At 40.1% G+C, this 13,280-nt stretch overlaps 1 protein-coding gene across 2 annotated transcripts in view; it reads right to left on the reverse strand.

Annotated features, from left to right (window-relative positions):
* The window catches only part of AFG1L (AFG1 like ATPase), a 234,430-nt gene that overhangs the window by 195,787 nt on the left and 25,363 nt on the right, over positions 1 to 13,280 (reverse strand). Inside the window, exon 2 of one of the 2 annotated variants that reach the window (XM_037842307.1) lies at positions 7,585 to 7,760. In XM_037842307.1, coding sequence (XP_037698235.1) covers positions 7,585 to 7,760 — 176 coding nt within the window. Of the gene's footprint in view, positions 1 to 7,584; positions 7,809 to 13,280 lie in introns of both variants that reach the window. The other variant, XM_037842306.1, reaches the window with a different exon arrangement.

Consider the following 13,280-nt stretch of genomic DNA (forward strand, 5'->3'; position numbering starts at 1 on the left):
GAATAAATCATCTTTTTCCCACTGATTTGCAGGGCCAACTCAATTGTACATCAAGTTTCCATGTACATCTCTGGACTTTATATTTTGTTCCATTTGTCTACTTGTCTATGAAATGGGGCAGTAAACAGTTCTGTTGACTAGAGGCAGGTATAGGTAAAGGAAAGTAATGAGAGATTAGAGTGGCAAGTCCAACTAGGTACAGTTCAAACAGAACCCTGAATATAATTAATGGTGTCCCATCAGCCCTCATACCTGGTCAGGTAGCAGTCATCTACAGCAGGGGCCAGTGAGTCAAATCTAGCCGGCTATCTGTTTTTGTAAATGAAGTGTCATTAGAATGCATTTATGAGAATGCATTTCTCTATTTTCTGTGGCTGCTTTGGGTATATAAGCAGAACTGAGTAGTTGCAACAGAGCTCATACAGCCCACAGAGCCTAAGATATTTACTGCCCGGTCCCTTACAGAAAATGTTTACTGACCACCGATCTAAAGACCTTATGATAATCTCAGCACAGATTCCATGGTACTGATGCTTTTGGCCTGAAAAATTCTGCTGCCAGAACCAAAGTAGCCAGCTTTGGTTGATAATAACAGATAAAATTCCGATCTTCAACATTATAAAGTAGGACTATGTGTGTCTTCTTTAAATTCATTTTAAGGGATTTGATAAAAACATTTGCATCCATGTTGGTAGCATAATTTCACCTTTTAGAACCATGACAAAACTGAAGACATAATTGAATATATTGGTTAATTATTCTGGAGTCTGAATCAGGCCCACTACAGTCTGTTTCTCATATTTTAGACTGTAAATGTCTTTGGCCAATGTAGTTTAACCTCCAATCTCACTTCCCTACAGATGCCTTCTTTGGGTTAGGACATAATGCTTCTGCTTCAGCTCTCATAAAATTTTGATGTAAAAAACATTCATTTAAAAATATTTCTGGTCTTTGATAAAGCTATAGTTATAGATATTGTTCTTTTTGTACTATTTGTTGCTTATGATTTCCAAACAGATAAAGTTCCAGGGATCAGGAAATAAAAAAATAAGTCTGCTATAATGAATGTTTAAAAATCCATATGAAAAACAAAGTCAAATGCCCATAAAATAATAAACCCTAAACCCTAAACCCTAAACCACACCACTCAACCTACTTTTTATGCCAGTTCCAAGAAGAGGAATGGAGAGAATAAGTACTCACTCCCTTAGCAGGAGGAAAGAACGGAAGAACTGTGGAAAAAAACAGCAGACTGCCTAGAGGCTCTCTGAAGAACCTTGGATAAAAATGAAGATCCAGACAACGAAGTGTCCCTACATCTCCTGAGAGAAAAGTCCACAGTCCAGGCCTCCCAGGTACCCTGCTCACAACCTCCAAGTGCCAGGAGCCAAGGAAAGAACACATCAAGATCTGAGATTTGGCCTGATTTAAGGCAGGGCAGTTCCTTCTATCTTCTACCTGCATGGTTCTTGAGAAGGCAGCAAGGGAGAGAGGGAGATACACATAAGAGACAGTAGGATGTAGAAGGAAGTTGGAAATAATAATTTCTCATTAGGGAAAAACTGAAAATTATTTGATGAAGAGCAGGAGAAAAAGGAAAGGAGTTTTGTGGCTCCCAATTCCCAGGTCTCTTGGACTATGATGTCTCCTCCCAAGAGATGAAAAAACCCAGCTGCCTGTGTACCCCTGATTAATGGAAATAGAGATTTGCAGAGTAGTTCCATACTCTATTTAATTTCTCCCTCTCCCTGACTCTAGAAATGCTTGATTTGGCTGTGTAAAAGTAATTCTAATTACAGTGATTTACATGAACTACTTACCATTTATGCCTAATTATCTCACAGCACAATAACAATTATGCATATATTAAATGTGTCAGATTAACCTGGTTGTAAGTTTTATTTGATAACAAAAGTAAAGTGTTCATAAATGCCCATTCTTCACAGTTTGTTGCTCAAAAGCATGGTCATCTGCTCATAACTTTTTTTATTAGAGAAAACACTGTTAAGTATGTAAGTGAAAGCAGCCTAATAGTCTGCCACCAATTGCTTTTCATTGAATAATAAATCTGACATTTTGTGAAGAAGGTGCCTTCTATTTCACTATTGTAGCTTAGGCCTGTGTAGAAAGTTTCTTAGGAGTAGAAAGAGGAAAAAAAAACTCCACCATAATAAATGTTTAAAAATCTATATTAAAAACAAATTCAATGGGGGGAGGAGGGGAATGGAATGTTATGGATGTTCTTTTTTATTCTAATTTTTATTTTATTTTTTTTGGAGTAATGAAAAATGTTCAAAGATTGAATATGGTGATTGTGCCAGTTTGAATGTATTATGTTCCCCCCAAATGCCATTATCTTTGATGTAATCTTGTGTGGGCAGACATTATCAGTGTTGATAAGATTGTAATTCTTTGAGTGTTTCTTTGGAATGCGCCCCACCCAGCTGTGGGTGATGAGTCTGATTGGATAATTTCTGTGGAGGTGTTGCTCCGCCCATTCAGGGTAGGTCTAAGTTGAGTCACTGGAGCCATATAAATGAGCTGACAAACAGAGGGAACTCAGTGCAACTGTGAGTGACATTTTGAAGAGGAGCTACAGCCAAGAGGAACATGTTGAAGAAAGCACAGGAGCTGCAGACGAGAGACATTTTGAAGACAGCCATTGAAAGCAGACTCTTGCTCCAGAGAAGCTGAGAGAGGACAAATATCCCAAGTGCAAATAAGCGTGACATTTTTGAGGAACTGCAGCCTAGAGAAGAACGTCCTGGGAGAAAGCCATTTTGAAACCAGAACTTCAGAGCAGACGCCAGCCACGTGCCTTCCCAGCTAACAGATGTTTTCCGGACACCATTGGCCAGCCTCCAGTGAAGGTACCCAATTGCTGATGTATTACCTTGGACACTTTATGGCCTTAAGACTCTAACTGTGTAACCAAATAAACCCCCTTTTATAAAAGCCAATCCATCTCTAATGTTTTGCATTCCCGCAGCATTAGCAAACTAAAACAGTAATCAATGCACAACTATGAACAACTGATTGTACACTTTGAAGGACTGTATGTTATGAGAATACATCGCAATGAAATTGCATTTAAAAAAAAACAAAAAAAAAAACAAAGTCAAATGCCCATAAAACAATAAATCCTATTTACCAGAATTAAGAACTCCACAAATAAAGTTTTCCTGTCCACAGAAAACCTAATAGCCCCAATGTTTCTTCTCTGATAATTAGCATAGGTTTATTTTTAGAAGAAATAGGTCTGTGGCATCTATAGAATCTGCAAAAACTAAAGCTTTTATATTTGTTTTACTCAAATTAAGTTAGATGTTTGAGTCTTTTTTCAATGCTTTAAAGATTTGGTGGGCTTAAGAAACTACAGGAAAAATACCACTACAAAGAGATGTTGCTCTGACTATAAACACTTATTCACATATGCATTAGAATTTAACAAACATGAACTTTCATTAGACACATTTGAAATACTACTTGGCATGTCAAGTCCCTTGCTGACATGAGTTTATGACTACACAATAAAACCAGGTTATTCACAAGACAGGCCCATCATAGCCAACCAGAAATCAAAGGTGGAAGAATGGGTGAATACACTTAAGAAGAGCCAAACAATGATTTTAAAGGCAACACACACAGACACACACACACACACACACAAAACACTTGTGTTGAATTTGTAACCAGACAAGTTAATGATTAAAAGACATGTGACTGGGTGGAAGTTCACCAAGCAACATAAAAAAGATGAGCTTTAGGGAGGCCACAGAGTGGGGAAGAGGGAAAAAATATTGTATTTCCAAAAGAGGGAGGACAGGAAGGGGAACGAGATACAAAATTCATGAAAGCAATTTAACTCTCAGATATGCAAAAAATCCATTTAACCAAAACACCTTATTTCCTGGCTATGACACAGAAACACATTATTTTATTTGGAGGACTGCCCAGATCTCAATCTGTAATTATGTATACAGTAAATAAGCAGTCTATACTTTCCAAACGTTTTAGTTGTTCATTCACCTATAAACTTTTGGAAATAAGGAGAGTTGGGGAAAAGGAGAAAGGCAGGTCATCAAAAGGAATAATTCCTCATTACTTGCTATAACCATTGTGCTGGACTGGCCAAGGAGAGGGCCTGCCATGCTTACTGACGGCTTCCAAGGGATCTGCCTTGCTCCTGGGAGCATCCCAAATGGTATCTTATACAGAGATCCGATCTGCATGCTGGCCAGTGGCCTCCAAAAAACCTGGTGTGAGTGCTCTGCCTGAACAGGGATGAGGTGATTGGTTGGCCTATCAGATTCTCACTTGGGAATTTAAACTGCAGATACAGGGTGCAAATTAAGATGCTAGTAGAAAGAACAGAAGTACAAACAGACATGGGAGAAAGGAACAAAAGAGTGAGTTACGTGAAGAGCAGAGAACTGGAGTAAGAATCTATGAGCACCTGCTCCTAACACCTATGAAGTCGTCAAAGCTTTCAGAGCCACAACTGTGGCTGAAAGCCAGCTCAGGCTCCACCAGGACTGGCTGTGTAATGGGGATGTACTTAATTGCTGTTTTCACAGGTTGTCTTATTCAATATCCCAATTTCTTTCTATATCCCAAATGAATCTCTATTCCTTGAACCAAAAGATTCCAACACAATGATAGCATTTTTCTTTATATAAAAAATTATTTAATTATACTCTCTAGTGTTTTTTAAAAAGTAAAACATTTTATTAGAGTTTTTAAATAAAATACTAACATATGATGTACAAAGCCTATCTTCCGAAGACTTTACAATAAAATAATATTTGAGAGGGGGGCTTACGGGAATGGGGCATTCAGTGAAAGGAAAACTAATTTCTCAGGTTGAATTATATTCTAACTGTTACCACTATTAATATCACTCATAATTTGAAGATGATAGCACTTATGACCTTGGCTTCTACTATGGAATAAAGAATGCAAATTTTCCTGTTGTCTCAGGATTTGGGCAAAAGCTCAAAACTAAGTGCGGTCGCGGTTACTGCTTCTAGGGGGAGTGGCGGCCGGTAGCTGAGCCCTCAGCTCTCGGGGCTGCTTAAAGGGTACCGGCGGCGGGGGCTCTTTCCCGGAGGCGAGGGCGAGGCGGAGGACTTGGCCGGGTCCTCGGCGGGAGGCGTGCAAGGTGTGGAGGGCGGCGATAAGGACAAGACACTCTTCATCCAGTAGGAGTATGCGCCAAAGAGAGAGAGTCCTTATTCAGGGGTGCTTACAGGTTATATAGGCTGGTAAGAAGGGCAGGGCTGGAAAGGAGGTGAAGTAGCCTTAAATGGCAATACTGAAGGGAGAGGGGCTAGGATTGGTTCTGAGAGGACGCAGGAGCCGTTGCAGCGGGCGGGAGTTGTTCTGGCCACGGTGCATGTGCGCTGGCGGTGGCAGGAGTTGCCTTGGCACAGGGGAGTGTGCGGGCAAGATAAGGAAATGGGGAAAGGGCGGTTGGGAGAAAGGCGGTTTCCTCCGGCAAGCCTCCCCTGCCAGTGGCATTTTGGGTGAGGAAAAGGGAGCTGCCTTGACCTCGCTCCCCAGGCTCGGGGGGGCTGCAGAGGGCACTAACGCCCGTACCTACTACCCTCCCCAGGGGGTGATATCAGGTCCCCTGGCCCAGGCCTGGTAAGTCGAGGTACAAGCTCAGTCACCCGCAACTAAGGACACTGGAAGACAAGTTCTCTCACGCTACAAAGAGAGGCACCAATCACATAAATTTTAGGCAAAAAAGATAGCCCTAAAACCAAAGTAGGACTGAAGAGGATGATGAAGGCAGAAAGTTATTAGCTAAAGAAGGAGGGCTGCAGCATTTCTCCCAGATTTACCTCATACCAGGTGAGGGGGTTTCCCAAGAGGAGCACCTAGAGATTAGGCTGGATGCTGGCTCAGGTGAGGAAATCCCACAGAGCAGGGTGTGGAAGAGTACATGGAAGAACTTGACACGTGTCCCAGGAATATGGGGGCATACAGGATGACAGAGAGGCGCCTGCTTCTTGTCTGCAGAAGTCTGAGGGCAGGAGGCTGACTGAAGCTGCCCAGGCTGTAGGGGTTGAAGGAAGGGGATGTTCTATTTCCTGAGGCCTACGCAGACACTAGAGCTGTCCTGAAGGGACCCGACCCAAGAGGGCTAAGTCCCAGCAGAATGACATGGCATGAGGTTACCACTAGAGGCATAAAAGGTCAGTCAGGGCCCCGTGCAGTGTGGAGGCCCCCTTGGGTGGACATGAAGAACCCACCTATGTGCTCCTCAACAAAACAGCCAACAGGTTTTATGGCTAAGAGAATTCAAATAGATTCAAGAGGTTGTCCTGGAGGTTACTCCTATGAAAGCCTCACCTAGAAATGCCAAAATGACCACAGTTTGATAAGCCCAAGTCAACAATAGTCCCATGAACCTTAAAGAATACCTGGATCCCTATCCGAGACTCTAAAGTTTTCACTAATTAAGTTTATTCTTCAGAAACTTAGATCTTTCAGAGTGTTCCTATGACAGCCAAGTCCCAAAACCCAGAGGCAATAGCCTCTTCAAGAACATCAACTAGATATGCCCCCTTTGCTCATAAAGTTGACGCCCCTTTTTCAACATAAACAGATTAGGGTGGTCACTGCCTAGACATCCCTGAAGATCGGGAAAGTGATTGAACTAGAGGAAAGGGTAGCAACAGACAAGATGGAATTTAACAAAGGATTATGAATACTGAATATTTATATAATTCTCTTTTTCTTAGTGGCTAGGTTATTAGAACAGTTAGAAGGAAAGAGTTGAAATGGTGGAACTGTAACCCATAGCATACTTTGAAATTTGTTCTGTAGCTACTTGTTAAATGGTAATTTGAAAGCTATACATTTTTGTATACATGTTGTATTTCACAATAAGGAAATAACTGAAACTATGGTACTATAACTCTTAATGACTTTGGAAATTTCCTATATATCTACTTGTTAAATCATACTTTGGAAGATACTACATTTTTGTATATATGTTATATTTCATAATACACAAACAACTGAAACTGTGGAATTGTAACCTATAATATACTTTGAAATTCACTCTCTACTTCTTAAATTGCACTTGGAAAGTTGTCAATTAAAAAAAATGAAAAATAAATAAATAAATAAAAAGCCAGCAGGTCAGTTTCTACGACAAAAAAAAGGCCCCAACAGCTAACTGGTCACTTATAAGACTCTGCTGTTTCATTCTAATCATCACGCCCCTCACTCTGACCCTGGAGAAGCCAGGCAAGCAGAGAAAAGAGGAGGAAAGGGGGAAGAACATATCACTCCCCCTTCTCCATTCCTGATCCCCAGGTCAGGTCTAAGCTAGAGGAAGGGGAAAAGCTAATATTTTTTAATACCAAAATTTGAGGCTATTTGAATTCCTAAACATGAAAGAAAGTTACTGAACATCAAGAGTTCAGGAATGGAGGTAAAACAGGGCTTGTTTAAAAGGAACCTGTGGGAAATTTTCAAGCTGCTTCATGATTGTGTCCTACTGCATTTGATGCATTTTATAAAATGCTTACACTTTTAACTATTCAATCTTTAATATCACACAAATCTCACCTTTGAAAAAAGGCCTTGTGCCTCAATCCTGTATCCATTAAGCTCCTCATGTAATTTCTGCAAACACTGTATGACTCTTCTTTGATGGCTGTCATCTTTTAGCTCGTGAGCTTTGATCAGGAAGTCGTAGTGAGCCAGAGGTCCACGGCAAACAGCCAAGGCTTTCAAATAAGCCCCTGTAGCAGCAGTAAGAGACAAAGTTTCAGGTGTCTGAACTGTATAGGCTGCAAACAAAAATATATATAAAATTTTAGACTTTCTTAAATGAAGATATTTCCTACTAGTCTACATAAGTTTGTTAATGGTCACATTAAAATGTTTAACCAATTCCAAGTATATATATTTGAGCAGTTTTTGTAAATATCATTTTGATTACAATAATAATATAAAATATATTTATAATTGTTTTATTCTAATGGAAGGAAAGAAATCTAAAAACTATAAACTATCATTGCAACCCTTCTCCTACCAAGGCTAACCGGCTACTGAGTCTCTGTTTTGCCTCCACTCCATTGGGTGGTGCCCTTCTCTAAGTTAGGCCTAACTCTGTTACAGATTAAATCACGTCCCCCAAAGACATGTCCAAGTCCTAACCCCCAGCCTGTGGATGTGAACCCATTTGTAAAGAGAATCTTTAAAGATGTTATTAGTTAAGGTGAAGCCAAACTGAATCAAGGTGGGCATTAATATAATATCGCTAGAGTCCTTACACACAGAGGAAATTTAGACACAGTAGGAGACAGACAGGAGGGAGACAGACAGGAGAGAGACAGCCATGTGACAGAGGCAGAGACTGGGTTATGGATTGCTGCCAAGAGCCCTACAGACTTCAGAGAAAGCATTGTCCTGTTGAACCTTGACTTTAGATTTCTAGTCTCCAAAACTATGACAATAAATTCCTGTTGTTTAAACCAATCAGTCTGTGGTATTTGTCATAGCAGCCCTGGCAAACTAAGACTGGTTCTTAAACACCAAGGCAGAAGAGGCAGATATTTTAGAATAGGGACTTACAGACTAGTCATGAAGAGTTTTCTACTGTCCCTTTATTCTCTAAACATAACCAGACAACACATATATTACCACATTGATTTCAGCCTTCGGCTTATGAGATGTCTTCCCTTTTCCATAACTTTTTTGGAGGTGGAACACAGAGGATCTATACACAATAGAGTATTTGCTTCAAAGCAGGGTGGTGTTCTGATCCTCTGTTTTTAGTGTCTTCTGGGACAGAAATGATTTGTTGTGGCGAGGTCCAGTCATAACTCCATTCCTTATTTGGACCAGATTCAGTGAGCAGGTAGGTCCCTGTCTTAGTTTGCCATAGTTGCTGTAACAAAGTACCTCCCACTTGCTGGCTTAAAGAATAGGAATTTACTATTTCCCAGTTTTGAAGATTGGAAGTCCCAAATCGAGGTGTTAGCAGTGTCACGCTTTCTGTGTACTCTATAGGGTTCTGATGGTGGCTTGGTAGCAATCCATAACTCAATCTCTGCCTCTGTCACATGACCATCTCTCTCTCATCTGTCTCCTCCTACTGTATCCAAATTTCCTCTGCTTATAAGGACACTAGTCTATTGGATTAAGGCCCATCCTGATTCAGTTTGACCTTAACTAATAACATCTTCAAAAAACCTGTTTGCAAATGGGTTCACATTCACAGGATCAGGGATTAGGTCTTAGACATGTCTTTATGGGGCACATGATTCAATCTGTAATAGACCTCTATTTTTTAGAAGCAACAATAAACAGCTGCAACCTGGCACATCTTTTGGACAAAGATTTCTCAAAGGTTCTTTGCCAGTTGTTTCATTTGTTTCGGTGAATATCATGTTTCCTTTGTTGCAGTAATATGAAAATTGCTTACTTTAGAAAAACTTAACAATCACAATACTATTTTCATCTTTTTCCCAAGAGGGGGAAAAAAAGTCCTTCAATATAGCATGAATGTTGGGAATAGGACAGGGGTGTCTTTAAATATCTGTCCTCCCTTCCTGAACAAAAGTTTTAGCTGGACACATGGCTGCCCAGTTAAATGGAGACCACAAATGAGGCTAGGGTTCAATTTTGAAGCTGGAGGCATACATTCAGGGTTACCTAAAAGTTCCCAACCATTTGAGATATTTACCAGAGAAAAACACTGTCTCCACCCACTCCTTTAATTTTCTGGAGTCAACCAAGTGAGAAACCTGAGAGTAATACAAATTTCCTTTACCTCCATCCCACACTCTCTCCCCCAACCCTCAACAAGGTTCCCAACCAATCAATCATCAATGGCCCATCAATGGGCTATTAGTCACCTCCCAGCCTCTGATCACCTCCACTGTCCCCAAATTTGCCACTAAACTACCACATCTCTAAAATATCTTCCACAAACTATAGGAATGATCTTGCTAAAACCCAAACATGATTTTATCACTGCTTTCTTAAAATGCACCTCATCACTTAAAGGAGTGTTTTTCAAACTTTATTTTAACAGCACCTTTTTTACATACAAAATCTTCCATGGAATCTAAATTTATTAAAAAGGAAAAGTGGAGAGAAGGGGACAAAGGATCCCACTCCCTTGACATGCCCCTCTTCCCATACCCACACCAACCCTATTGCCCAAGCAGTGTCTGAGACTAATTTCCTGCCTTACAGGATCACATTAAGTGTGGATAGTGTGCAGAAGAGAGTTAACTTAGCAGGCCTGAGACTGCTCTTCCTAATACGTCTGGTTACAAGGTTGGTCAGGCAGGTTCCCACCAAACCCAGGACAAGAGTGGCTCACTGTGCCTAGAGTATTTGTACAAATGATGTGGCTTATGCTGAGCACCTGCTTTCTTTTGGGGAGTCTGGAATTTCAGTATGTGCCTTTGTGACCAGCCCCCAGTATAAGCCCTGTGTACTGAGTATCTGTTGAGTTTGCCTGTAGACATTTCACATGTTGTCACAATTTGTTGCTGGAGGAATTAAACATGTTCTGTGTGACTCCATTGGGAAAGGGCTCTTGGAAGTTTGTGCCTGGTTTCCTTCGGACTTTGCCTCATGAGCCCTTTCCCATGGGTAGAACTAGATGCTGAGTCTTGTGAATCACTGAACCTGGGGATGGTCTTGGGGACTCCTGACACGGATAGTATCCTCATCCTGGGGTTCAAGGCATCCATTATATGATCCCACCCTGCCATTTCCAGACTCATTTCCCACTACACTTCAAAATGCATCCATTGATACAAGAGATGATTGAGTACCTACCACATGCCAGGTGATGGGAAATATCCAAGTTTTGTTTCATTTTTGTTTTTAGGTTGGGATTGAAGGGACAAAAAAATTGAAGCAGTAATGTATAAAGATTATCTGGCAGTAGCACATAAAATGAATTTGGATACAGAGACTGGTTATAAAACCATTCTAAGTGAGAAATAATTAATTGCCCAAATTAGGAAGAAAAATGGCAGAAATGTTAGAGAACTGAGCAGTATGGAAACTGTGAGGGCAGAATCTACAATGTGGTCTGCCCTCTAGCCAGCTCAAACATGCCCCATCCTCTCATTTCAGAATCACACCTTTGTTCATACAGATTCTCCTACTTGGATACCCTCCTCCGCTAATCTTCTGCCAGCCTCATTTCTGCTCCACCAAATCCTACCCATCTTTCTAGGTTCCTCAGTTTCCTACCACCAACTTCCAAATTCACCTGTATCTTCCCCCATCCTTCTCTCGTTCCCTTAGGTTAAGAGCTATTTCCCCTTCTAACAAGGGCTAATTCCTTTCCTTGACCTCTGATCAATAGCTTTCAGGCTTTTCTGGACTTCATCTTATGTCATCATCCAACACACACACACACACACACACACACACACATATAACTGAAGTAATAAGAGATTTAGTAAAAGTATGAAATAGTAAGAAAAATAATGTTATTATGCATAAAGTATTCTGGAAATTTTATTTTTTTATTTTTTATTTTTTGAATGCTGGACAAAGAACCACTAGATTTGGTTACATTAAATGCCATATGTTTTACTCATTTACCTTTGGATTTCTCTCTCCCCACTAGAAAGTATGCTCTTTGAGGGCAGAAATTTTTATGTTTTGTTCAATGTCATATCCCCTATGAACAGCACCTCGTAGTTAGGAAGTGCTTATGAAATATTTCTTGAATCCCCAACCTTCCTACCTTTTCAGAGATCTCATTTTCTTTGTTAACCACCTCTAACCTATGTCATCAACCTTCCCATCTCTATTGGTCCCTTCTCATCTTAAATTAACAACAACAAAAATCTCCTTGACCCCACAATCACGGGACATCTGTCCTCCCTTCTACCCTCATGGCCAAACTACCAGAAAGAGCTGTTTTGCCTTTGCAGCCCCTCCCTCACAACCTGCTCACTTCTCCACCCACTGTGATTGGGCTGCTCTTGAGCCAGCTTCTGCCAAGGTAACCCATGGCCAGTTGCCAAATCCAGCAGCTACTCCCCAGTCTTCCTATTCCTGTTTATAATCATACAAAATCTAATTTTTAAAAGTTATACATAGGAAATATCAGGGCTTTGGGCAAAGTACATGGTATCTGCCTTTGGAGAGGCTCAACAGCCTTTGCTTATACTTTTATTTTTACTATTCTGACATCTTTATTTAGTAGTAAAAACTTCATTTCCATTTTTCAGAAAAGGAAACCAAGGCACGCTGAAGATAAGGCATCAATTCAGCTAGTCGGCCAAGATGAAAAAAAAAAGAAGCAATCACTCAGGCAAGATGCTTGAGGCTGAGAAGACTGGCCAGCGTAGGCCTGGATAGCAGCTGGATAAATTGAAACACAAAAGGCTTCTCAAAAGCTGCACTAAATTAAATCTGTTACTACATCATCAGTGTACACAAATTATGATGCTGCTGCCATATTATTTTGATTTGTATTAATTTGTCTTATTGTCCTCCAATGGACAGTGGGAAAATGCCATTCTGAAGTTCCACACACTAATCTACATAAATGGCAGATTTTGAAAGACCAAAAAGTTTGCATGTTTTTTCTAATATGTCAATTTTGATTGCCCACTTGCTAAAAGATTTAGTTGATATCTTGGTGTCCTAGCAGCTGAATAAATCTACTATAACGTCCTAAATGGTATTTTAACAATTACTCCCATTCTATTTAGTTTTACCTTCCCAAGGGGGGGCAAAAATGAGCCTCCTCAGGATTTGAGTATATTTCTGATTACTTCAGTTTTCCCCAGGTTTTTAGTTTTTTTATTAAAACGTCAATTTGGAATAAATAAAATTCTTCTGAAGTTCTGCAGTCTTGAAGTCTATTCTAATATGTTCCACTTAACTAAACTCATTCCATTAACAAATAACATAATAAACCACAGCTATGCTCTTCTTAATGGCACATGATAGCTTACAATGCAGAATGAAAAAGGCAACCCAACGGCACAATTATAAAAGAAATGAGAATAAGACATTTTGTCACTAATAGCCCTAACAAGAATTGTTATATAAACACAAGTCCTTTTTTGAATAAGGTCTTGACTTACGGTCCATGAGAGGATTATCAGAGTTGGAAAGTCTATAAACCTCCAAAAATTAAAAGAAAATCATGTGCACATATTTTTTCTGAGGCAAAACCTCTAAATATATTACAGCCTTCTTCAGATTTTTAAACAGGTCTGTGAACAAAAACAGGTTAAGAACCACTGTTTCAATAAACACCCTTTATC

This window comes from Choloepus didactylus, chromosome 7, assembly GCF_015220235.1.
Source record: "Choloepus didactylus isolate mChoDid1 chromosome 7, mChoDid1.pri, whole genome shotgun sequence".
Taxonomy (NCBI): Eukaryota; Metazoa; Chordata; class Mammalia; order Pilosa; family Megalonychidae; genus Choloepus; species Choloepus didactylus.